The sequence below is a fragment of the Lissotriton vulgaris genome, chromosome 12, assembly GCF_964263255.1.
Source record: "Lissotriton vulgaris chromosome 12, aLisVul1.2, whole genome shotgun sequence".
Classification (NCBI taxonomy): domain Eukaryota; kingdom Metazoa; phylum Chordata; class Amphibia; order Caudata; family Salamandridae; genus Lissotriton; species Lissotriton vulgaris.
The window spans coordinates 455,819,848-455,847,360 of record NC_141700.1 but is presented as its reverse complement, the minus strand read 5'-3'; the positions used below and the strand labels follow the sequence as shown (position 1 = coordinate 455,847,360).

Genomic DNA, 27,513 nt, shown 5'->3' with positions numbered 1-27,513 from the left:
CTGATCTATCATCACAGCACCTATGTGACAACATTTCCCTCTTCTTTACAAACAAGATAGATAGAATCTATGAGAAAATTACCAACTCTAATCTATCTATAAATCGACCTGTAGTACTACCCCCGGTCGTGAAAGGATCGAACTTCGGGGTTCTTACTATGTTTCCTGCCATCTCTTTAAAAGAGGTAGAAGACCTGGTGAGTCAAATCAAGAGTGGCTTTCCATCTGACTTATTCCAGCCAGAATCATGCCGGTGGTTGGCAAGGCGCTCGGTCCTGGGATCCAGTGCCTTGTCAATCTCTCGCTTGCTGAAGGCCATGTCCCACTTGAGTGGAAAAAGGCACTGGCAAGACCTATTCGGAAAAACTCCTATATTCCTTGGATGGATTTGTCCAACCTCAGACCTACATCTCTGCTTCCATATTTGGTAAAACTCACAGAGAAGCATGTGAATAAACATCTACCGAATTTTATCGAACAATCTGGAAGCCTGGACTATTCTCAGTCTGGCTTCAGGCCGAATAATAGTACTGAGTCAGCATTGCTGTCAGTTACGGACGACCTCCACATGTACCAGGACAAGGGTTATTCGGTGGTTCTGGTACTGTTGGATTTATCGGCTGCGTTCGATACTATATCTCACAACATCTTGCTCGGACGTCTTGCAGAGATTGGCCTTGAGAGAATGGCACTGGCCTGGCTGAGGAGCTTCCTATCCGATCGCACTCATTGCGTTAACATGGGTGCGTTCCGTTCAGCGGAGGTAGAGATCAGAAAGGGGGTGCCACAGGGCTCCTATTTGAGCCCTACTCTCTTTAATATCTATGTGGCCCCCCTGGCTAGGATCATGAGAGCTTTTGGTTTCATCCAAGTGTCATACGCAGAGACACACAGCTCCTTTTTCCGTTTAAATCTCTTACCTCCGAGGTTAAAACATCCTTCTCCGAAGGCATGAAAGCAGTCGCCCAGTGGATGTCTTCGAAATTCCTACAATGTAATGTGGGTAAGACTGAGGTCATGCTCTTCGGGGAGGCCAAAATCTTATGGACTCCTGATTGGTGGCCATCAGACCTAGGCCCAGTTCCCAACCCCAAACAGGTGGTGAAGAATTTAGGGGTACGACTGGACCAGGAGTTATCCTTAAAGCAGCATGGAAACAACATAGTGGGATCTTGTTTCCATGTTATAGGTCTCCTCCGTAAAGTGTTCCCCTTACTCCCCGATTCCACCAGAAAAACCTTGGTGCAGGCCCTGGTGCTTGGCCGTCTCGGCTATTGCAACAGGCTGTTGGCATCGGCCAACGACGGAGTATCAACTAAACTTCAAGTGGTGCAAAACACTGCTGCTAGGCTGGTCCTTAATGCCCCTCCCAGATCTCCCTCAAAACCTCTTCTGGATAAGTTACATTGGCTGTCAGTTCGCCAAAGGGTTACATTTAAGACATGTTGCGTAATCCATAAGAGTTTACACACACTAGGTCCTTCATATCTGGCAGAAAAATGTGTGCCATATAATCCCGCCCGTACCCTCAGATTTAGCAACCAGCTCCTCCTTCGAGTGCCTATTGTAAAAAAGACAAGACAGGGCGGCAAAGCTCTGTCAGTGGTTGGTCCTGTACTATGGAATAAGCTTCCTCTTATGCTCAGGCAGTGTTCGGACCACCTGATTTTCAGGAAAAAGTTGAAAACTTTTCTGTTCCAGAATTAGCCCATCTCTAAATGATTGCTCCCTTCCATCTGCTACTGGTGTTTGTGCGCAGAGATACTCCTTCGGTAGTTGATTCAAGCTCAGAATAAACCCACAAATAAATAAATAAATGTAAATAATGGGCTTGAAGTAGAACCTCTTAAAGGTCGAGTCCGAGGACCAGTTGGCAGCATTCATTATATCCTCCAAACGTCCCCCTAAACTTCGCAGATCAATGCCTGCCTCCTGCATTATCCACCGCACCCAACAAGCAATTGTGGGTGACGAAACCGTTTATGAGGTTTCTGGAGGGCAATCAAAAGTTGCCACTCTCCCGGCGGTCTCAGGTCCGAAGACATCTCCTCATAGGCTTTTAAGCATTGCACAACACACAATTTAGGAAAATCCGGGAATGCAGATTACTTTCTTACCCTGGTACGACTCATGGTTCTCTGGCAGATTGTGAAAGAAACCCCCGTTGAGGAAAGAATTCTGCCCGTAATGTCCAGGGCCCTAACATTGTAAACTCATCCACATGAGATGAGACAGAGGAGCATTGCTAACTTAGCTGACAACTCCTTTCTGAAAAAAAATCACTTGGTTGCCATGACAGGAACAGGTTAAGGACTTTGTTCATGTCCCAAAATGTAGAATACCGCTGCTCTGGAGGTAGAGACAACACATGATCCCTCGCAAGAGACGACATACAAATGGATGTTCCCCTACCGAGGCACCTTCCACTGGAACATGACCCGCTGAAATAGTGGACCAAAAAGTGTTGATAGAGCGGTAGGCCAGACCCTGCTGGGCCAAATCCGCCAGGAAATTGAAGATCTAAACTACATCTACGCCCACGGGATCACTACCACGTTGCACACAATAATGGCACCAACGTCTCCAGGCTGATCGGTATCTCTTGAACGTGCTATCAGACCAAGCCTTGGACAAGAGGATGCAAGCGAATGACGAAAAGCCTAGGATCGACGTCTACCCCTGTAATCCTGCACGCCATCAGGTACAGGGACCCGTCCAGAACCATCTGATGAGGTGCTTGATTCGGACTGAGAAGCAGCTCTGGAAACCTGGGGTGACGGATAGGAAAATCCCCAAAAAGTTCCAGTAGAACTGGAAACTAGACTTGCGATCTACAAATCAGAGTGACGAGAACCACCTCAGTGTGTTGCCGTCTGATCTGAGCTGAAGCCCTCGTGATCATTGCAAATGGCGGGAACGTATAGGCCCATTCCTGCATCCGATCCTGCAGGAAAGCATCTGTGGCTGCCACCAGAGGATCAGGCCTCCAACTGAAGAAACGGGAGATCTGATGGTCTAGTCTGGAGACAAAGAGATCCATGGTAAAGGGTCTCCAACAGTCTTGCAAAATCGCAATAAAACATCTGGATGCAATCGCCAAAGACTGGAGTCTCGGAAATGTTGAGAGTTCCAGTCTGCCATCTAAATCTCCCACCCCGGGAGGCACTCTGCTATCACCGAAATCTGGTGATCGAGGCAGAACTGCCAGAAATTTGTTGCCAGGTCTGAAAGAATCTTCGATCTAGTGCCGCCCAGGTGATTTATGTAGCTGAACGCCGAGATGTTGTCCATCTTGAGAAGAAGGACACATGACTGTATACTGTCCCTGGTCCAGCACCAGACCACGAAGGAGCCCGCTAGCAGGCCCAAACAGATGATATGTAGACTGTGATCCTGTGGAGACCAAGAACCTCCTGTGGCGAAATCTCCACACCTGGTGCCCTAACCAGATCTGCTGGCGTCTGACTCTATAACTAGGTCTGGAGTGGAGCCAAATACTGCTCGGCCATTTCACACCTCCATGTGCGTAAGCCACCAGCAAATCACTTCCTGTGCCCGGACAGGGTCACAAAATGAGAGTACAGAAGCCCTTTCTGCAAATGAAACACTTTCAGCCTCTACAGGGCCCGATAATTTAGGGGCCCCGGAAAAATGGTCTGGATGGAGGCCGACAATAGCCCCACCAGTCGGTCAATCTGCCCGAGAGGTACTCTCTGCTTTATAAGCATCCCGCGAAGCATGTGTCGGATTTTGGACATCTTCCTCGAAGGCAGGCTGAGAGTAGCCTCAATGGAGTCTGTAATGAACCCCAAGAAAGTGGCTTTTGAGCCAGGACCAGTACGGATTGTTTGATGTTGATGACAAAGCCAAGCCTTTCTAACAGTTCAACTGCCTGTTGAAACTGCAGCCGTAGCTGCTGTGGATCCTGCGTCAACAGTTGCATGTAGTTAAGGTAAACAATGAGGTGTGTTCCTCGCGCTCGAAGGTGTTCCACAACCAGTCTGAGCAGATTCATGAAACACCACAGAGCAGAGGGAAGCCCAAAAGGCTGAGTGGTGAAATGGTATGCCTGCTGGCACAGAAGAAACTGCCGGAATCTCCTGTGTGGTTGAGAAATCAGTTTGGCCAAATATATGCATTTTAGGTCCTAACGGACAATCCATTAGTTTGTGCATAACACGTCTCGCAAGAGGTGAATCCCCTCCATTTTGAAGTGGCGGTAAACCAACCACTCATTGAACTCACGCAGGGTCAACACTGGACGTTGCCATCTATTCGCCTTGACTACCAAAAATATATTGCTTAAAAAACCTTCCGGATGGAGCGTTGTGGGGCACATTGCCCTTTTCTCGAGTAGGAGGCCACCTCTGCATCGATAAGCTCTATATCTTGCTGTGAGAACTGAATAGGTATGGGTATTGCCCACTGTCCTGGGGAGCCACAGAACTCTATGTGGAAACCTTGCACCGTTTGCAACACCCAAGCTTCGCTGGTGATTGTCTCCCATACATGCAGATAATTCACCAAGCAGCCGTCTACTTGCATTAGGGAAGCAGTAGACACACTTACCAGAGTTTGAGGTACTGTTGCCTCCTTGGAAGCCACGCCCTTTTGCTCGTCTGCCATGGGATGGGCACATGTTATTATAGTGGGTCTTGTCTTGGAATTGCCCACGCCTGTAGCATTGCCCTCTGGAGTTCTGGAAGGACTGGCCAGTCGAGCGGCCCCAGCTCCACCGGCCCCATGGAAAACCCAGGAGGAGAAAACCTGTTTAATGAGTGATTGGTCCTGATCTAGGGACATGAATGTATTCACAAATTTCCAGAGCACTTTGATGAAAAGGCTCGTCGAACAGGCCACCTTGGGCCACCGCTCCAGCTCCGGAGTTAGCCCAGTCCCCTAACTTTGGGTCCACCTTGATTAGAAAGAAGCACCTTCGCTCAATAGCAAGCGCACAGTTGGCGTTGCCTAAAAACACCACTGCTCGCTGAGCCCAACCAAATAGGGGCTCTGGGGATATGAGGGACCCCGAGGTTTTGGCGTCCTCCACCATGTCAAGAATAATTGTTATCAAGCCTAAAGCACCCAAGAGCTTATCTTGCCATGCCTGTCAGAATCTGTTGATCCCTTCTTTCATAAATGTTGCCAGGAAGGTGGCCCTTCTAGCATCTAATTCTGGGTTCTGATACTCTTTGCCATCAAGGGAAGGGTGGGGACACTCCGTCTGGAGTCTGCGACGGGCCTCCTTGCCCATGGGGGTAGGAATCCTACTGGTCATATAGCTATCCACCTTAGAGCTGGTCCATTCAGACGACTGTGGGTGTAGGATCAGCTCCGGGTCCAATATATCTGAAGTGTCCTCTGACCCCTGGGGGCCAGTAGGCAAAGCTAGGGTAGTAGGGAGCCATGGCAGAGAGTGGCTGGCTTCCTTATCAGTGTCTCCCTGTGCATCAACCCCCACCTGCGTTGGGGTTGCCGGTCGCAGTGTACTGGGCATAGGGAGGGGGTCTGAGGGTATGGTCAAAGACTGGCTCTGGGCCAAGCGAGCCTCCAGCAGACGTGCAAAGGAAACCTGATTCAGGTAGTCTGTCTTGGGGCGTATAGGTGGGGTGGGTTGCATATTCCTCTGCTCTTGCTGTGCTTTGCTAGGGTTCGTATCCGAGGTAGAGGCTTACTTAGCGCATTCATGCACATCTGCTGCACCAGTCTCTCCTCCATGGGGGTAATGACCTGTTCTACTGCTTATAGATGGACACATCAACAGCATCATAAAATTCATCATCCCAGGGAATTTGTGCTAAGGGATCCTCATCCCATTGCATGTCTGCCTGATCTTCCATGTCTTCTAAGGCTAACTAGCATTCTTGCAAGGGCTCTCACCCAGGATACACTGCACAAGTATAGCAGGGTGGCACAGGACCTCTCAGCAAGTCTTAATTTTAAGTGTGTGTTGTGGTGTTTATAGGTGTGAAGGGTGGGAAGTAATGTTTAATTGATGAATTAATAATTAGCTGTTAATTAGTTTTAATTAATTAATTGGTAATTAATTATGGTAACTGTGTAATTCATTTTAGTGTGTGTTGTGGTGTTTGTAGATGTTAAGGATGGAAAGTAATTTATTTTTAATTGATGAATTAGCAATTGGATGTTAATTAAATTTAATTAAATCATTGGTAATTAATTATGGTAATTGTGTAATTAATTTGAGGTGTTTAATTTGGTGTTTATAGGAGTAAAGGGTGGGAAGTAGTTTGTATTTAATTCATTCATATGTTTTAATTAATATTAATTATGTGATATGTATTGGGGAATCTGTTGTTTTTACTTTAAAAGGGGTAAGTGGTGGCCATTAAATACTTTTTGATTTTTTTATCATTAGTTGTTAAAAGTAATAGATTTTAATTTATAAATGCATTTTAATTGTGTTTCATTATTTTATAGTTAAATGTAGGTGTGTGTTGCCGATATCAGTGAGTTAAAGTGTCTGTAGTCAATTCATGTTTTTTTTTTTTTAATAAAATTTTTTTAATTATTAATTATGTTAATCTTGGGGGGAAATGGATTAGAAATGTTGAAGTGTTTTTTTTTGTTTTGGTGTGGTGTTATAGGGTAGGAAATACAATAAATACCATTATGTATTAATTCATATATGTATTTGTAAATAGTTTCTAGTTTAAAAGAATGTTATCCTGTAAATGTATTTCTTTCTTATAGTTTATATTTTTTTATATATAATTATTATATTTTTAATTTGTATATATGTAATATTTTTGATTTTTCATTTCTAAACATTTTTCTATGTTTTATCAGTTTTAATGTTTTATATTTCTGTTTTAACTGTTTGAGTTTGAATAGTATTTATTGCCTCTCGGCTATCCAACACTTTTCTTACTGTTGCATTCAGTGGAGTGGGAATAAAATGTTTACCCCTCGGCTATCCAACAGTTATTCTACTATTGAATTCAGTGGAGTGGGAATGATAATTTTTTCCCCTCCGCTATCCAACACTTTCCCTATTGTTGCTCCCACTAGAGTGGGAATAGTAATTTTCACCCCTCCGCTATCCAACACTTTCCCTACTTTTTCTCTGTTTGGAGTGGGGATAGTAATTTTCACCCCTCCGCTATCCAACACTTTCCCTACTGTTGCACTGTTTGGAGTGAAGGATGCAAGTAAATTCTTTATTGTTTGAATATTTAAAATCTTACAATATTTCCAATACACAATCATATTCAGTTTATATAATACGATATAGTAAAAAAATAAAATAGACAATTTTGTCCTTAAAGTTGAGATGCTTAGATCTTAAAAACATTATTAAAATTTAAAAATGATTTATTTATTTATTTATTTTCTTTAAAAAAAAATTCTCATCTATTTTTCTAGTTCAGTAGTTATTATCTTTAAAACTTTTACAAAGGCAACGTTCATGACTATATCATTTGGATGAAGACAAATTTTCAGTGCCTGCCTGCATGTTCTCATACCCCGGAGATTGAGGTGAGGTTTGCGTAATGCACATCTTTCCCTACGTAGTCCAGGACAGATACATAGGAGGTGGACAATATTTTCTTCTCCACCTTTGCAGAGTCTGCACAGTAGATTGGAGTTAGTTTTTTTCCATGGCAGAGCGTGACTAAGGCCTGGCAGAGTTCCAAATCTTGCGTTCATAAACCATTGTTTGGAGTGGGAATATTAATTTTTACTCCTCTCTATCCAACACTTTCCCTACTGTTACACTCACTGGAGTGGGAGTAGTAATTTTACCTCTCCGCTATCCAATACTTTCCCTACTGTTTCTCCCACTGGAGTGGAGTGGGTATAGTAATTTTTACCGCTCTGCTATCCAACAATTTCCCTACTTATGCACTGTTTGGAATGGGAATAGTATTTTTTGCCCCTCTGCTATCCAAAACTTTCCCTACTGTTGCTCTGTTTGGAGTGGGGATAGTAATATTTACCCCTCCACTATCTAACACTTTCCCTACTGTTGCACTCTTTACAGTGGGAAGAGTAATGTTTACTTCTTTGTGTTCCAATACATTTCCAACTGTTGCATTCTTTGGAGTGGGAATAGTCATTTTGTCCCCTCCGCTATCCAACACTTTCCCTATTGTTGCTCTCACTGGAGTTGGAATAGTAATTTTTACCCCTCCGCTATCCATCACTTTCCCTACTGTTGCACTCACTGGAGTTGGAATAGTAAATTTAATTATTTTGCTTTCCTACTTTTGCACTGATTTTATTGAAAATGTAAGTTTAAATATTTTCTAATAGTGTAATGTTTTAAATTATTGTAGAATTGTTTTTAAATTTTAAATTATTGATATATATTATTTGTATATAATTTTAAAGTTTTAAAATAAATTAAAGATAATGGTTTATGAATTATTTAAAAGTAAATATATGAATAAATTATTATGTTTGTATGTTTCTTTTATTATTAAGTTCATTTGTTAGATTTTGTTAAAATGTATATTACATGTAATCTATTTTGTTAAAATTAATATTAATATTCACTATATTTAATAGTATTATATAATATATATATATATATAAATATATATATATATATATATATAGATAGATAGATAGATAGATAGATAGATAGATAGATAGATAGATAGATATCAATATTTTTTACATCATTATTTTTTATTCAATATTTTTGTACTTGCCTGTGTAGGTATGGGAGTCGATATTTTTGTATTTTATATTTTTGGGGGGATATTTTTAACATCACTCTTTTTGTTATCGATATTTTATCAGTGAACCGGTTTACATTCCCAACCTGCCTCATACAGACCCAGAGGGAGCGTCTGCAATCACTTGCGACACCTACCCCAAGGGTCCCCAGCGTGTCCAATTCCAAGCAGGCTTCTTAGCCTGTACAGACCCTCGAGGAGGGCGTCCCTCTCCAGGGGCTGGTAGAAGCTCTGGCAGGTGACGGACGAAATCTGGATCCTGACAGGGAAACCAAATTTTGCGTGCTGCGGCCATAGAGTTTTCGTGCTTCCGAAGCGCCACCTAGTGGTTGAAGGTCAGCACCACACTCTGCCGCCAAGGAGGGATAATCATTGCTCATGAAAATTGCGTAAGGAACGCAAAAGCGGTCCTGCAATCCAGCTCGCACCACATACACCACAAACAGTATACAAATCAGTCTACAATTGTAAGAAAAACAGGAAAGAGACTCATCTGTGGCTGTGAGCAGCAAAGAAAGATGAGGACATGGACACTGAGAAAGGGCTATATGTTGCATCCTGGCTCCTGATTGATCAAGGACTGCTAGGGACTTAGGGCTCGATGTAGGTGGCTCATTACCAGTCAGTAAACACGAAATTCGGTAAATTTCAGGCTTACCGACCGGTATTGAGCCATTGCCTATGTAGGTGATGATTCAGTAAATACAGAATCGGTATTTACTGATTCTGTATTTACCGAATCATTATTTACCGATTCGGGTATGTAGGAAGCACATTTAGGAGTGCTAATGTGCTTTAAGGATTCGTTATACTACAAGTTGATGGTAAATATCAAAAACCTTTAAAAAAGCAAATTTGTGCTGTTTTAACTGGGCCATGTGGCTGACATACATGCCCTTAGGGCATGTATGTGTGCCACATGTGCACACATGCACGATTCAGGGGTGCAACAGGGTGTCAATGTGACACCCTGCCACCCTTGAATGTGTTCCCCATATTGCCGAATCGGTATTTCCCATTCATTCCTTTGGGCCTCCAGGCCCATAGGAATGAATGGGAAGTACAGAATGGAAAGTACCGATTCGGTTATATTTCCCTAATGTTTTGCTACATACCATTTACCGATTCTGAAATACAGAATCAGTAAAATTCGGTATTTTAGAATCTGTAAATGGCAAATACCTACATATGGCCCTAAATCTATTCTTTATTTCTTTAAAATGTCCATTGTGTTCTGGGAAATGTGTTTTTTGATGGTTTAAAATGGCTGCTGAAAATAAAAGTGAAGAAAAAAGAGCTTAATCTGAAGCCTCCGGTCCTGTTATGAAATTTCCATATATTGGTTTCAAGTTTTTTTTGTTATTATAAAAGCACAACATAAAACCAACCTCAAGCACCCTGTATTAAACATTACTTTAATGTTGTGCTTTCCATAATGTATTATAACCAGCTGCTTTTGACATTTAACATTGTGTTTGTATGCATAAGTAAAGTTGCAGAGCGTTGACCATTTCTTAGGTCTGATGATGTATAGCTGGGCAAAAAATGAATCCTCCACAAGGCACTCGTTTGTCGAGTTCACTGAAGAAACAAGGCTAATCAAGCAACCAGTGGCAAAGGAAGTATGTCTGGCTCTGGCCCCTACCCTTTTGGACTTGCCAATGATTCTTTTGTTTTTGTTTTGTTTTAGTTTTTTTATGTTTTTTCTCAAAACTCTTATTTAAAAAAATGTCTCAATGGAAAAACATGTTTTGGGTCTCAAAAAGCACACATTACCTAGTCCATGGCAATGAAGGGACTTGATCTTGTGACCTTGCTTCTTATGAAAGGGCAGAATGTTCCTACTCATAATGAAGTTACCTAGTGGTTCAATGAGACCCTTTGCAGTATGCTGTAGAAAGTGGAAAAAGTGTGAATGACAGAATGGATGAAGAGGTCAGTCTGAGAGCCCTATGCTAAGTACATTACACATAACATTTTAGTTATATCAACAAGGACTTGGCTACAACTGAAGTGGGCAGATACAATGCTGTAGAGGTGTTGACTAACACCACACATACAAAACTTACATTGATTTTGCAAGCCATCACTTGACGGAAATCTCAGATGGAACAAAGCAAGATTATTTATAATACCATGATTGCCTCAACGACAAATATAACAATTGTCTACAATTTTCCTCGCTGCAGTTCCGTTGACTCTTCTCAATGGCAGTTCTCTTCCTGTGTCATTTTTTTCTTTATGGCAGTTTGCATCAGGACTCTCTTCTCTATTGCAGTCCTGCGCGTGTTATTTCTTGCAATGCTACCCATCTGGCACGTCCATTCAAGACGCATGCACACTGTCTCCCCCACCTCCCTCACTGGAGAAGTGCCTCATGGGGTGGTATCAACTCCAGTGTTTATGAACGTGATTACACAAAGGAGTAACAACGCGTCATCTGTGGGCGCTTGGTTGCTGCATCTGTCTGGGGAACACTTACCATCTAGCCATGCAATGCTGAAACACATGAACATTGACAAAGCTAATAGATCTCGTATTGCCAAGACCTATTGGCTTTGCCAATGCATGGAGGGAGCTTAGCAGGTACTGCGCATCCTCTGTGGTTTGTGGGATTCTTATTTAGAAGCAGAAATGTGCTGAGCAGTAGGACCATTAGCAACCAAAGCAGCACCCCACATTGTTAAAGCCCCCCGTACAATTCATGAATACAAATGTCACCTGGGTTTGACTCTGCATGTTTAATTTTGATATTCGGACACGTCTTTGCATATTGTAAGATTTTGTAAATTTGTGCTCAATGATAGGCAGCCTTTCTTTGTAATTATGTCTCAGCATATTTAAACTTGGTAACACAATCCACACAAATACAATCCACACCATGCCACATAATTCCAATCAGCATAATTTCACTCAACAGCTAACACTTCCACGACACACAATTCAACTCTATACATTTCCATTCCACACCGCATAATTCAACAACAAACCACATATTTCAACTGAATACAATTACGTAACACACCACGTACTGCCAATCCACACCACACAATTCCACATCATGCCACAAAAGTCAAAATACCTCTCCAGAACACAAAATGTCATTCCACGTGATTACACTTTATGACACACAGCCCCACTCCACATGATTCCAGTACACTCAATACTAAATCATTACTATCGGCATATTTTCACTGCACACCATACCACATAATTCCACTACACAAATCCACTCCACACCACACAATTCCACTGCACACCATTCCATAGCTAAGAATTCCAATCCAACTCACATAATTCCACTTCACACCACATACATCCGCTCCACTCCAATCCAAAACACATGGGTAAAAGACATTGTCATTTACATCACCAATACCTCTAACTCTTCCAAATGTTAGACCATTTTGCATTGCAGATGCTTGTTTTAATCAAGATACAATGGAAAGGCTGAGCATTCGATGCATAAAGGGCCCACCATTGAGTTTCCTGGGTTAAATAATGACAGTGCTGACAGGTGAGGACACCATTATCAGAATTTTAGTTTGTGTCTTATTACAATTCTGTGTGTGTTACGTACAATAGTGATTAACAGACTGCACTAATATTTATTTGGTAAGCTTTAGAATCTACCAAGTTACATTAACTGAAGAACCACATTAACTGAGTCAGGCCTCACTCTATAAAGGTGCATCTTGTACAAAAGCTAAAGAACATTCAAAGACATACCTTTAGCAAAGTCTTTAGATAGGTTGCATACCAATAGCTTCCCACATAGATTTTTACAATTTGATTCAGCGAATAGACTTTGATTTCAGCGGCCCACTTCTCATCTGTACAATAAATAGTAAATAATATTATATTTCCAGGAATACAATCAAAACGGTATTATATTATGTAACAAAGGGTATAATGTTAAAGTCTTCGATAAATATCATATAGTAGGTCCTTTGTAACAATTCTGTTCACTTGTCTTTGTCTACAAAAGTCATCTTGATTAAGGAATCTGCGCATTTTACCACACTATGCAGTCTTTTTAGGGCGTATGAATATGTCATATTTACTATGCTAACGCCATGAAATCTGAAAATATTTTAAAGAGCCAGAAGGCTCACGCTATTGTAACCATATTAGTGAAAATACATTTGTCACTTTAAAAGCTTTAGCACTCCTTGTCGATGGATCCTTCGCTTTTGGGCTATTCTAAGCCTTAATCCAGAGAGCCACTATCAGTGTCTACTCTTGTAAAATTTCACCAGGGAACCATCAGGCTCGGTTTGAGACAGAAATTGGCCTTGGCACCAAAATAAAACTGGCTCGTTTTGTGAATTATATAGCTAAAAAAGAAGCCCATGTCTTCAAATCAGGGCCATGTTGAAATTGTAAAAACGTGTTTTGCAAGGAAATCAATTGAAAAAAAGCAGTCCACTAGGCCACACAACAGCCCACAAACTGACCTTTCAAAGCATCCCTTCGGACACTGCCTGATTGCTGCCCTATGGACAAGTCCGAGTCTACCAGGCAGAAGATTTACAACCTTTCTGTGTCATGTTGATGCTGCTGCCCTCTTGTCAGTGCTAAGGCTCTCAAGGATCTCCTCCTGCTTCATATGGTGCGCACCGTCCACTTTGAGTCTCTATGCATCATTCATAGGGCAATAAACAGTAGAGGTCCTCCGCTGCTTCGATAACTAGCCGCCCTGCATGTGCCCAGCAGGCCTCTGAGATCAACCCCTGGCCATCTACTCAAGGGTCCCCGGATTCGGAAATCACGCTGGGGTGGTTGCTCTATGTAGTTTCTGGCGTCCTAGTTCTGGAACTCCTTCCCTCTTACACTTCATCTTTAGGAGCAAGAACTTCCCTGCCACAAAGCTTTAAAGGCATGGCTATGCAGGGGATAATCTTATCCCTGGGCTGTTCTATGATAGCTGTGAAAGTGCTGGGAGGCACATGGGTAGCGATACGCTGTACAAATACTGCAGAATTGAATAGAATAATACTACAGGGCAACTGCAGAATCCTAATGGGTTTAAGAAAGGCGATGACTGTGCAAATGATATCCCTCGATGCTTAATTGGGTCTGATATGGCCACTTGCTTTCTACATGATATGTCCTCCGATGTATGGTCTTCAACAGGATTCTAAAGGTGCCAACCAGTCTTAGGCTAAGGATTATGGCACTCAACGGGCACACACAGTGAAGCCACAGTTATTTAGCAGGGTCCCTAATAACCTGCAGTCTACCTCTATAAAGACACAGATGTTCATAGGTTTTGAGGGCTGGCTTTGAAGGCTACCGACAGAGTCTAGCCTTCAAGAGCATGGTTTCTAGGCTACTGACTGGGGTGTTTATAACCACAGCCTAAGCCCTAGATCAGACCAGGAGCCTCTTCCTCCCTTCTCCTGCCACAGCAGACAGGATTCGAGACATGGGAAGCAAAGGCCTAGCATTGCCCATATCTATCTTTTATAAAATCCAACAGGTCTCATTTTTTATTGTACCTAATTTTAGAGGAAGATTTACATGCCCCCTCAATTTACCCGTGTTACAGCAAACAAATGATGGACGGAGTGCTGACAATACAATCATTCTCCCCCAGTCCAAAGATCTGGGTTAAATCCATCATTCTTTTCCCCACTAAGCCACCCCAGTTTGGACCCAGCCATATGCAAACCAGTCTTGACCACGTGTCTCATGGAAACAGTCCAGACTGAACTGCCAGGCCATGTCCTCCCTGGACCGGAAACAAGCATCCTGGGACCGGTTTCAGGGTATGCCACCCTTCTTCAGCCAGGCTAGCTTGAATCCAGTTGCACAGTGAGCAAGGGACCCAAGTCTGGGCATACCCATCCCATTTAGGGCGAAAAGTGTTACATCAAACAAATGATGGACGGAATGCTGACAATGCAAACATTCTCCCCCCGTCCAAAGATCTGGGTTAAATCCATTGTTCTTTTGCCCACTACGCCACCCCTAAACATCAATTGTTCTTTTTGCATTTGTCACCCCGAGTGGGACGGGTATGCCTAGAAGTGGGTCCCATGCTCTCCATGCCACTGGAGTCACGCTATCCTGGCTGATGAGGGCTGAAAGCCAGAAACCGGTCCTAGGATGCTTGATCCAGTCCAGTGAGGACCTGGCCTGGCACTTCGGGCTGGACTGTTCCCAATGGGTGCAGGGTCAAGACGTATTTGCATATGGGTAGTTCCAAACTGGAATGGCATGGTGAGCAAAAAAAAGTTTTTTTTAGGCCCAGATCGCTGTATTGGGGTGAATGTATGACATTGCTCTGCATTCTGTTCATCAATTGTTCTTTTTGCATCCCTCAATTTACCCAGATTTTCATGGGTGAGAACTCAGACTCCCTTTATGCTTAGAGAACCGCACAGGCACTGTCGACCTGATTTGAGAGACCAGCTCTTAACAGACAGGTACTCGGATATGCCCCTAAAGCCACGTTCTTGCTCAACAAAACATCAAATTTAAAGGAAAAATGTTTAACTTAATAAATGAAGATAATGCTTTGCCCCTATTTCATACACAAATGAAAGTTGGAGAAGTTCAAGAGGATCAACATTAGTACTTTGGGGACAACAGTGCAAAAATAAATAATTAGTCCAACTGTTCCTCTGTTTTCTCAAGTAAAAATAATGTTACTAAATAAAAATATAACTGCTACAGTTTCTGAATCTTAAGGATAACCTACATGGCACCTTGATGTCACAGATGGGTTTTGAACTCTTATACTGGAGGTATATGTGGCACAAAAAAGGCTTCATCCTTGTCTCTTAGCTACAGTTTCTGAGCGATTTAGCCCAGTGCAGAAGCCACCATCAGTAACATACAGCACAGAGGGCCCTATTACGAGTTTGACTGAGCAGCGGCGAGACCGACCGCCCTATTATGACTTTTTAAGTAATTGGAGGGTTTTCCTTTGGCGTTCCAACGGCGGGGCCTATAAAATAGGCACCGCAATGGGAACGTCAAAGGAAGCTCTAGCAAGGCAAGGACTAAAAAGTCCATGCAAGAACTTCAGTGCATGCACAAAGGGGTGTACATGTTGTGCCCCTCTGTGTGCATTCACAAGATGTGAGGCACAAGGAAGCGCTGCAAGGCCCCCTTTCCTTCCACACTGCCTCTATTTTCATGGAGGAAAGACCTCCATAAAAAAATTGGCGGAGATGAAAGTCGTAATATGCTTGGCGGGAACACGGCCGTCCCCCAAAGCATGTAGGTGGCTCTGGACTGTCGCACCACCTTCAAGAAATGGCAGATCTCTGGCGGAGTCAGCGGTCTCAAGGCCGCAGGACCACTACGGCCGTAATGGGGCAGTGACAAGACAGATACGAGCCCGCCAGACTCGTAATAGGCCCCTTAGTGTCATTGCCTGTAAGTCCCATTGCCCAGGAGAGAGACTGGCCATTGTATAGAAAAGCTTTGAAAGACTACTAACATGGAATCCAATGTGGTTGATTGGGTAGGTTCCTGACTGCCAACCATGAAGGGGTAGAAGGAGCAATATTTGTACTTTATGACACTGTTGCAAATTGGAATACATTGTGTCTCTGTTTTCTCAAGTTAAAATAATGTTACTAAATATAGAAAAATGCTAGACATATTGATACTTAAGGAAGACCTAAATGACAGGATATGAACCCTTAAACTGGAGGTGTCTGCCACAAATGTAGCTTAATATGTTGCCACAGAGATATAGCTCCCAGTTGTATGTGACTTCAAAGAAAAAGGATTTCATGGATAAAATAATCCATATTTGTAAAGCGCAAACTACTCACCCTTACAGGTCTAATGGCGCTGGAGACTGTTGGGGAAATTAAATGAGCTATTGCCCAGAGCCACATGGTGCTGAACTGAGCTGCTGCTGGAGCCGGGGATCGAACGTTGAACCCTGGTCTCCGAAGTCAGCTGCCCTGGCTGCTCCACCACACCTCTCCACTAAATTACTGAGAAACTATTTCATCTACTCTGTATAATGTACATTTTCAGAATGAATGGCATTTACCTCTTCGCAGAAACAAATTAATAAAATTAGTTTTTAGTGGAAATTGGCTTTTGAATGCTTATTTATTAAGTGTAAATGCAATGTTTGCAGGTCTTACTTTCAGAAACGTTTTTGTCGAAGATATATATTTCAGCACTTTACTTCAGGAGACATTATTTCATATTTAAATCTTCTACATTGTCAATTACTTCAGATGCTTTTGATTTTCTGACTCATCACTATAAGTAAACACAGTCCATCGCTGACCCCTCCTTATCCCTTACCATCATCAAACCCAGACCCTAAAGCCTCTCACCACACCTAAACTACACTCATCCCTGAATCCTAAAAGCCATTTTTACCCACAAATCCACCATACCTGAACCATAAAATCACTCACTTCCCTTGACTCCATCCATTCCTGAACCGTAAAAACCCCTTTCTACACCTAAAAACCACCCATGCCCCTTAAAACACCTCAGCACACCCAACCTTCACCTATTCCTGAACCATAAGAAACCCTCACCGTCCTTAAACACCTGCCATCCATGGCCCATAAGAACTCCTTATGACCCTAAACTACTCATCCCTGAACCCTAAAAACCCAGTTCTACATCTAAGCTCCATCCATCCTTGAATCCTGAAAAACTCTCAGCAACCTAAACTGCACCACATCCTGAACCCTAAAACTTCTTTACCAACCCAGCTGCTACTCAAAATTAAACTTTAAAACTCATCACCAGCCCTAAACTCCACCCATCCATGAACCCTAAACTGCTCAAACCCATAAGAGTCTACATATCCCTGAAACCTAAAAACACCTTGTGAGAAGTTGGCCCGATATGCAACGTTCGCTATTCTAGCGACCGCTATGTATCGTTCCAACGACCCTTATGGTGTTTGGTTGTAAGTCAACCTATAGACCAGCTATCCTAGTAGCGTGGATACGAGCAGTCTAAGGCTAAAGACTCGAGAGGGCGCGTTAAGCCAGCTGTTTACCACACATGTACCCCTTGAACACCCAGTGAAAGGACACCACACAAGTGTTATGAAAATAAACAGTATATTTATTAAGAATCACAACAGCCCTGTACTCTTTATGAGGACAGGGTACTAAGCACAAACCAAATCTCTTTAGCAAATACTTCAAGTGCACAGTTTAAAACAAGTGTCCGGGGACACGGAAAGGTTAAGGCAAGTCGGAAGCGAGGGACTCGGGACCCTAGAGTAAGGAGGCTATGCAGGCACCGAAATGCCGAGTTACCTAGCCACGAGGGCTGCGGCTGCAAGTCTTACAGGCGTCGGGGTCTTCGCTGACGAGCCAGGAGCCGGAAGAAAAGGAGTTGCTGGCCGGCGACCAGTGATGAATAGTTCGTAGGGATCCAAGCCTGGATCGGAGATTGATGAAACCTGAAAGCAGAGGGGACCAAGTTCGTACTACTAGCCAGTAGTCAGAGGGTACCAGGAAGGCACCAGTTGGCCGTCACCTCGACCAGGTGAGTGGGCGACGCTAGGCTCTGCAGTCTCACGGACCAGGAGGCGTTGTCGGCGACCACGGTGGAGGTGCGAGCCGTCCCACGACGGATGTCGCTGTCGGCGTCTTGAGTGGACCAGGAGGGTCCGGGGTGCTTCTCCAAAAGATGGAAGCAAGGGCCAGTCTGGAGCAACCAGACCGGCAGTGTTGATTCTCGGATGTCGTCACAGAAGGGCACAAGCCAGCGGCAAGTGACCAGACAACGTGCTGAGCAGCGAGCAGAAGGGCCCCACGTAGATCGTGGAGATGCTGGGAGACTGCACTTCGGTGCTGGAGCGGCTCAGGGTCGGGGCTTCTCGGACCCCAGAGCACTCACCAGAGAGTTACCTCGATGGTCGTGCTGGTTTTTAAGAGCGTGCAGGTTCTGATGATGGCCGGTCCCTCGAGGTCTCGTCGCACCCACAGATCACAGCTGAGCTGATGACGTGGGTAGAGGTCAGAGGTGCCAGGGAAGCCGGTTTCTCGTCGAGCTGGGCCGTCGGATTCCTTGAGGAAGGACTTACAGCAAACCGCAGAGTTCTTAGATGGTGCCCGCTGATGCAGGGTGACTACTCCTTAGTCACAAGGGAGAAATCTTGAGAAGAGTCTTGAAGTCCTTTCGTAGAAAGTATTCTTGATTCAAAGATGATCTAATTTGGAAGGGTCCCCGCTCCGGCCTTTATTCTAAAGAAAGGGGTGGGTACATGACTAGGTCCTGCCCTAAGGGTGGGACCAGGAAGGGGGGTAGTTACACCCCTCTCCCCTGCCGGACTTTCCCCAGGCCAGGGCTGTCGCCCCTGGAACTGGTTCTAACCGGCAGATGCGTAGTGAGCACCGGGGTGCCACTCCGCAGTCACCTTCTCGCAAAAGCCCTACCTACCCAGAATACACAAACCCTGTCTGGGACGGTGCGAACACCGCCCTCGACAGGAAACCCTTTGTCCAAGTGCTCCTCGCTGGAAGGACTCCCAGCAGCAGGAGGTCAGACTCGTGTCTGTGGTGGCAGCATCCATTTTGTGGAGCTGAGGCTTTCGTTAACTTTAACCGGGGTTCACAGTTACGTACATGTCGTGTCCCTCTAGAAGGGCGGAATGCTAACCTCGTCGCCAGAGTTGGTGAGAGGGCAGCATCCCGATTCGTATGACACCTTACTCGACATGTCTTGATAACGCGACACCGAAGTTACCGATATGGTACGCGTTATCATGGAACAGCCATTGGGTCTTGATTCCGCAAGCTGCAACCGGGCTCGGCTCGGGCCAGAGCTTAGTTCACACGAGCCCATGCACTCTGCCTTCAGGATTGTCAAGGCCTGCCATAGGAGTGACTGATAGGAACTCGGGTGTCCATTTGAGGGTTAGATATAGGGCTACTATATCTACAGCAAAGGGTGATTACACGACTTCGCCCCAGCTGTCATGAAGCCAGTTGTGTCAAATTTAGGAGGCCAGCCAGGGGTGGCATAATACATGCTGCAGCCCCTGGCGGCCCTGGGTACACCTATGCCCTGAGTTACAGGGTCTGATAAGGTGGCCCAGTACCAATTGGTAAATGCACCTAGGGTACATCTCGTAATTTAGAAAGAGAACAGCCAGGCTGTGGGTCTGATTGGCAGGCCCACAGCCAGAGAAAGTCGTAAACCAGTGAAACAAAAGCAAAAAATCTGGGTGATCATAGGATTGCAGACCCTACTCTCCTACATGACCCCCCCCCAAACGTCGGAACAACTAGCTAACCTTGACCAGGTGAGTCTTCTTGTTCTAAGTGGAAATATCTGGAGAGCCCATCGGCATTGCCATGATCAGTACCAGGTCTATGTTCCACTGTGAAGTCCATCCCCTGTAGGGAAATGGACCACCTAAGCAGTTTGGGGTTTTCACCCTTCATCTGATTTAGCCACAAGAGGGGCTTATGGTCGGTCTGAATCTTGAAGTGAGTGCCAAACAGGTATGGCCTCAGCTTCTTCAGGGCCCAAACCACAGCAAAGGCCTCCCTCTCAATAGCTGACCAATTCTTCTCTCTAGGGGTCAGCCGTCTGCTTATAAAAGCAATGGGCTGGTCTTGACCATCAAAATTCAGTTGAGAAAGAACAGCTCCCACACCCAACTCAGAAGCATCTGTTTGGACAATGAATGGTTTGGAGTAGTCCGGACTCTTGAGGATAGGCGCCGTGCACATGGCCTGCTTTAGGTCATCGAATGCTTTTTGACAGCTCGCTGTCCACTGAACCTTTTTTGGCATTTTCTTACTTGTCAGTTCATTTAATGGTGTCACGATGGAACCATAGTTCCTGACAAACTTCCTGTAGTAACCAGTCAGGCCCAAGAAAGCTCGAACCTGAGTCTGGGTGGTTGGAGGAGCCCAGTCCCTGATTGACTGTATCTTGCTCTCCAGTGGCTGAACCTGACCTCCACCGACAAGGTGGCCCAGGTATACAACCTGTGTCTGCCCTATCTGGCACTTGGTGGCCTTGATAGTGAGACCTGCTGCTTGCAGTGCCTCTAACGTCTTCCGCAGGTGGACCAGGTGATCCTCCCAGGTGGAGCTAAAGACAGCAATATCGTCAAGATACGCCGCACAGAAGTCATCCAGCCCAGTAAGGACGTGATTCACCAACCGTTGGAAGGTGGCAGGTGCATTTTTCAGACCAAAGGGCATCACCACGAACTGATAATGCCCACCAGGGGTTGAAAATGCTGTTTTAGGCTTGGCGTCCTCAGCTAACCTGATTTGCCAATACCCAGCTGTCAGGTCAAACGTACTTAAGTAGTTGGCCGAAGCCAATCTATCGATAAGCTCGTCTGCCCTTGGTATTGGGTGGGCGTCAGTCTTAGTGACTGCATTGAGACCCCTGTAGTCTACGCAAAACCTCATCTCTCTCTTACCACCCTGGGTGTGAGGTTTCGGCACTAGAACTACGGGACTAGCCCAAGGGCTATCCGAGGGTTCAATGACTCCCAGCTCCAACATTTTCTGCACTTCACTTTTGATGCAGTCTCTAAAGTGATCAGGCTGCCTGTAGATTTTACTCTTTACGGGCAAGCTGTCACCAGTGTCGACCTCATGGGTGCACCAATCGGTCTGACTGGGTGTCAGAGAAAACAGATGTCGGAACGACTGAAGAACCTGTTTACAGTCGCTCTGTTGATGTTCGGAGAGGCTGCCACAAAAGACAACACCATCTACCGAGCCATCGTCAGGATTCTGAGAGAGCAGGTCGGGGAGAGGGTCACTCTCCTCTTCCTGTCCCTCATCTAGGGCCATGAGCAAACTCATGTCCTTCCTGTCGACATATGCTTTTAGCCTGTTGACATGAAGCACCCTGTGGGGGCTCCGGGGAGTTCCCAGGTCGACCAGGTAGGTGACCTCTCCCTTTTTCTCCAGGATGGTGTGGGGCCCGGACCATTTGTCCTTGAGTGCTGCTGGGGCCACTGGCTCCAACACCCACACCTTCTGTCCGGGCTGGTAAACAGTCAAGACAGCCTTTTGGTCATGCCAAGCTTTTTGGAGTTCTTGGCTGGCCTTAAGGTTTTCGGATGCCTTCTCCATGTATTCAGCCATCCGCGAGCGGAGGCCGAGCACATAGTCCACTATGTTGGTTGCAGGCTTTTTGAGAGGTCTCTCCCATCCTTCCTTCACCAAACACAGGGGTCCTCTTACAGGATGCCCGTACAAAAGTTCAAAAGGGCTGTAGCCAACCCCCTTCTGTGGGACTTCTCTGTAGGCGAACAAGAGGCAGGGGATCAGGACGTCCCATCTACGCCGAAGCTTTTCCGGTAGTCCATGAATCATCCCTTTTAGGGTCCTGTTGAATCTCTCAACAAGCCCATTGCATTGTGGATGATAGGGTGTAGTGAACTTGTAGTTGACACCACATTCCTTCCACATAGCAGTTAAGTAGCTCGACATAAAGTTTGCACCTCTGTCGGAGACGACCTCCTTAGGGAAGCCCACTCTGGAGAATACTCCAACTAGGGCTCTTGCCACAACAGGTGCTGTAGTGGTCCTAAGGGGAATAGCTTCAGGGTACCTGGTGGCATGATCCACTACCACCAGTATAAACTTGTGCCCTGATGCTGTCGGTGGTTCCATGGGACCGACGATGTCGATCCCCACCCGTTCAAAGGGCACCCCCACCACAGGCATTGGTATAAGGGGGGCCTTTGTCGTGCCACCTGACTTACCACTGGCTTGGCAAGTGACACAGGAGCGGCAAAACTCCTTGGTATCTTCGTTCATGTGAGGCCAGTGAAAGTGCGAGACAAGCCTGTCCCACGTTTTCGTCTGGCCTAAGTGACCTGCTAAGGGAATCTCGTGGGCCAAGGTAAGTAGGAAACCACGCTGAGACAAGGGGACGACCAGCCTCCTGGTCATGCCAGGCTTGGGGTCTCTTGACTCAGTGTACAGGAGTCCATCTTCCCAGTATACCTTGTGGGTACCTGTGGCGTTCCCAGCAGCCTCAGCAGCAGCCTGCTGTCTGAGGGGTTCAAGAGAAGGGCAGTCTAACTGGTCCTTCCCCAGATCTTCCCTTGAGGGTCCCCCTGAGCCCAAGAATTCAACTTGATCAAGTTCGAACTCTCTCGGCTCAGTTTCCCTCAATTCCTGTAGGTCAGCCTCCTCTGAGACTTGATCCTCGACCTGGGGCAAGGGGGAAGGCGCAGCCTTAACCCTACTGCTCTTTTTCTTGGGAGGTGTCTGGTCCAGTGTTCCAGGATCCAGCACCTGTTCAGTGGGGCATTTCCTGACCTGTGACCTAGTCACAGCGAACACATGTGCTGGCAAACCTAACATTTCCATGTGAGTCCGGTGCTCCACTTCTGACCATTGTGATGACTCCAAATCATTGCCCAACAAACAATCCACTGGGAGGTCTGGACTAACTACAACCTTCTTTTGGCCAGTTACCCCTCCCCAGGAGAAAGCTACAATTGCCATACTGTGATTGGTAGTGACATTGCTTGCATTGGTCACCAGGAATTCTGTACCTGGCATGATCTGTCCAGGGTCCACAAAGTTAGGCGTCACCATGGTGACGCTGGCACAAGTGTCCCTATAGGCCTGAGCCATTTTTCCATTTATGAAAGGCGTCTGTCTGTATTTGCCCAAAGTATTGGGGCTTACGTCAGGGGACACGTCCACGTCCCCTGTACTGACAAGGACAGCCTGAGTGAGTGTACCAACTAAGTTGTCACGCCCCTCAGAACCCAGGGTTAACCCTACTAAACCCTTGGGAGGCGCACTACCACTGCTGACTGTACTAGGGGGCACAGGTGCCTTAGGGGCTGCAGTGGCAGGAGTCTGCCCTCCTCCTTTCTTGGTGCACTCACTAAACCAGTGAGATTTACTCTTACAGTACTGGCACCATCGTTTGGATTGGCCTTCTTTCTTCTTTTGGGGAGCCTGACCCCCACCCTCTTTGGGTTGTTGGGGACCTGTCGAAGACTTCTGGTCATTTTGTTCCCCCTTAGAATCTTTACCCTTCTGGTCCGCTTTCTTCTGACCACCTTGATTCTGGCCCTGGTTCTGTTTAACTCTCGTACGAACCCATTTGTCTGCCTTCTGCCCCAATTCTTGGGGAGAGGTCAGATCCGAGTCGACAAGATGCTGATGCAACAACTGGTTCTGACAATTGTTTAAAATTTGTTCTCTCATCATCAAATTGTACAATCCTTTGTAATCAGTAACCTTACTGCCCAGCAACCAGCCCTCAAAAGCCTTAGTGGCACAATCGACAAAATCAGACCAGTCTTGAGCCTGCGTTTTCTGGGTATCCCTGAACAGCACCCTGTACTGCTCAGTGGTTAGGCCGAACCCTTCAACGAGTGTATTCTTCAAGACTTGGTAATTGTTAGCGTCCTCTACCCTTGTGGTGAGGAGCTTGTCTCTTCCTTTACCTTCAAAGGAGAGCCACAAGATAGCTGCCCACTGACTCTGGGGAACACCTTGCACAGTGCAGGCCCTCTCCAAAGCAGTAATCCATTTGTGGATGTCGTCCCCTTGTTTAAAGGGGGGCACTATCTTCCCAAGGTGTTTCGTATCGAAACTCTTTTCCCTATTACTAGGTACATTGCTGCCACCAGTGGGGACTGCCCCACTTAACTGTTGCTCTCTAGCAAAAGCAAGCTTTTCCTTGGCCAGGGCAAGTTCTTCCCTTTCGATCCGCAGATTAGCTGCCCTTTCCTTCGCTTCGTACACTCTCCTCTGAGGGGACGTCATCCCTCTTTGAGAAGAGTTGTGAGAGCCGTTGGTATGAAGGGATCTGCCAGAGCCTCTTGATAGAGATCTGGCTCGTCCATTCCCCATGTTAAGCGGAACCGACAGTAGCGCCGGGGTTCCCCCAGTACCACTATCGTGTCTGCTTAAGTTGGACCGTGTTAGTCTGACGACTTCTACCTGTCCCTTATCTGCCTCGTCCCCTGAGAGATCCTCATCCTCATCCTCCTCCACATCCTCGTTCTCGGTTGCGAGGTGAATGAGGTCAGGATCGTCCCGGGTTCCCTCGAGGGGAGGCATGTCTCCTTCTGGATTAGAAGAGCTACGAAGTTTCTCAGCTCTCCTGGCATCATAAGTCTCCAAGAGACCAATCAGAAAGGACGTTGTGGGGTTAGACCCCTGCTGAATCTTCCGGGAGTGACACAATCGTCTTAACTCCTTGAAGCTCAGCACAGTATATCCTGAAGGGATGACCTGTGGAGGGTCAACTGACACAAGGGGAGACTCAGAGTTTCCTCCTTGGCCCGACATACTGTTTCTAGTGTGGTGTAAGTGATGCACCTACCTACACTATGTGTTTTCCTACTGATCCCTTGCTAAGAGTTGTAGCCAAGGTGTGCTAAGCCTTGAGGAGCTACAACAGCTGGTTCAGTAGAACTCAGAGTATTCTAAGCTTTAGTTATATGTGCTAACAGTACTTGTGCGATCTTTCAACAAGATATTCTTAGGATACGTGTGGTAAAACAACAGCAAGCTCAAATCCCAACCGCTGCTCACCAATGTGAGAAGTTGGCCCGATATGCAACGTTCGCTATTCTAGCGACCGCTATGTATCGTTCCAACGACCCTTATGGTGTTTGGTTGTAAGTCAACCTATAGACCAGCTATCCTAGTAGCGTGGATACGAGCAGTCTAAGGCTAAAGACTCGAGAGGGCGCGTTAAGCCAGCTGTTTACCACACATGTACCCCTTGAACACCCAGTGAAAGGACACCACACAAGTGTTATGAAAATAAACAGTATATTTATTAAGAATCACAACAGCCCTGTACTCTTTATGAGGACAGGGTACTAAGCACAAACCAAATCTCTTTAGCAAATACTTCAAGTGCACAGTTTAAAACAAGTGTCCGGGGACACGGAAAGGTTAAGGCAAGTCGGAAGCGAGGGACTCGGGACCCTAGAGTAAGGAGGCTATGCAGGCACCGAAATGCTGAGTTACCTAGCCACGAGGGCTGCGGCTGCAAGTCTTACAGGCGTCGGGGTCTTCGCTGACGAGCCAGGAGCCGGAAGAAAAGGAGTTGCTGGCCGGCGACCAGTGATGAATAGTTCGTAGGGATCCAAGCCTGGATCGGAGATTGATGAAACCTGAAAGCAGAGGGGACCAAGTTCGTACTACTAGCCAGTAGTCAGAGGGTACCAGGAAGGCACCAGTTGGCCGTCACCTCGACCAGGTGAGTGGGCGACGCTAGGCTCTGCAGTCTCACGGACCAGGAGGCGTTGTCGGCGACCACGGTGGAGGTGCGAGCCGTCCCACGACGGATGTCGCTGTCGGCGTCTTGAGTGGACCAGGAGGGTCCGGGGTGCTTCTCCAAAAGATGGAAGCAAGGGCCAGTCTGGAGCAACCAGACCGGCAGTGTTGATTCTCGGATGTCGTCACAGAAGGGCACAAGCCAGCGGCAAGTGACCAGACAACGTGCTGAGCAGCGAGCAGAAGGGCCCCACGTAGATCGTGGAGATGCTGGGAGACTGCACTTCGGTGCTGGAGCGGCTCAGGGTCGGGGCTTCTCGGACCCCAGAGCACTCACCAGAGAGTTACCTCGATGGTCGTGCTGGTTTTTAAGAGCGTGCAGGTTCTGATGATGGCCGGTCCCTCGAGGTCTCGTCGCACCCACAGATCACAGCTGAGCTGATGACGTGGGTAGAGGTCAGAGGTGCCAGGGAAGCCGGTTTCTCGTCGAGCTGGGCCGTCGGATTCCTTGAGGAAGGACTTACAGCAAACCGCAGAGTTCTTAGATGGTGCCCGCTGATGCAGGGTGACTACTCCTTAGTCACAAGGGAGAAATCTTGAGAAGAGTCTTGAAGTCCTTTCGTAGAAAGTATTCTTGATTCAAAGATGATCTAATTTGGAAGGGTCCCCGCTCCGGCCTTTATTCTAAAGAAAGGGGTGGGTACATGACTAGGTCCTGCCCTAAGGGTGGGACCAGGAAGGGGGGTAGTTACACCCCTCTCCCCTGCCGGACTTTCCCCAGGCCAGGGCTGTCGCCCCTGGAACTGGTTCTAACCGGCAGATGCGTAGTGAGCACCGGGGTGCCACTCCGCAGTCACCTTCTCGCAAAAGCCCTACCTACCCAGAATACACAAACCCTGTCTGGGACGGTGCGAACACCGCCCTCGACAGGAAACCCTTTGTCCAAGTGCTCCTCGCTGGAAGGACTCCCAGCAGCAGGAGGTCAGACTCGTGTCTGTGGTGGCAGCATCCATTTTGTGGAGCTGAGGCTTTCGTTAACTTTAACCGGGGTTCACAGTTACGTACATGTCGTGTCCCTCTAGAAGGGCGGAATGCTAACCTCGTCGCCAGAGTTGGTGAGAGGGCAGCATCCCGATTCGTATGACACCTTACTCGACATGTCTTGATAACGCGACACCGAAGTTACCGATATGGTACGCGTTATCATGGAACAGCCATTGGGTCTTGATTCCGCAAGCTGCAACCGGGCTCGGCTCGGGCCAGAGCTTAGTTCACACGAGCCCATGCACTCTGCCTTCAGGATTGTCAAGGCCTGCCATAGGAGTGACTGATAGGAACTCGGGTGTCCATTTGAGGGTTAGATATAGGGCTACTATATCTACAGCAAAGGGTGATTACACGACTTCGCCCCAGCTGTCATGCAGCCAGTTGTGTCAAATTTAGGAGGCCAGCCAGGGGTGGCATAATACATGCTGCAGCCCCTGGCGGCCCTGGGTACACCTATGCCCTGAGTTACAGGGTCTGATAAGGTGGCCCAGTACCAATTGGTAAATGCACCTAGGGTACATCTCGTAATTTAGAAAGAGAACAGCCAGGCTGTGGGTCTGATTGGC

General features: G+C 46.3%; 1 protein-coding gene across 1 annotated transcript in view; it reads right to left on the bottom strand.

Moving 5' to 3' along the window:
* The window catches only part of KCTD19 (potassium channel tetramerization domain containing 19), a 2,885,268-nt gene that overhangs the window by 1,404,954 nt on the left and 1,452,801 nt on the right, over positions 1 to 27,513 (bottom strand). The window contains exon 7 of the mRNA XM_086945566.1: positions 12,435 to 12,538. Coding sequence (XP_086801692.1) covers positions 12,435 to 12,538 — 104 coding nt within the window. The remainder of the gene's footprint in view (positions 1 to 12,434; positions 12,539 to 27,513) is intronic.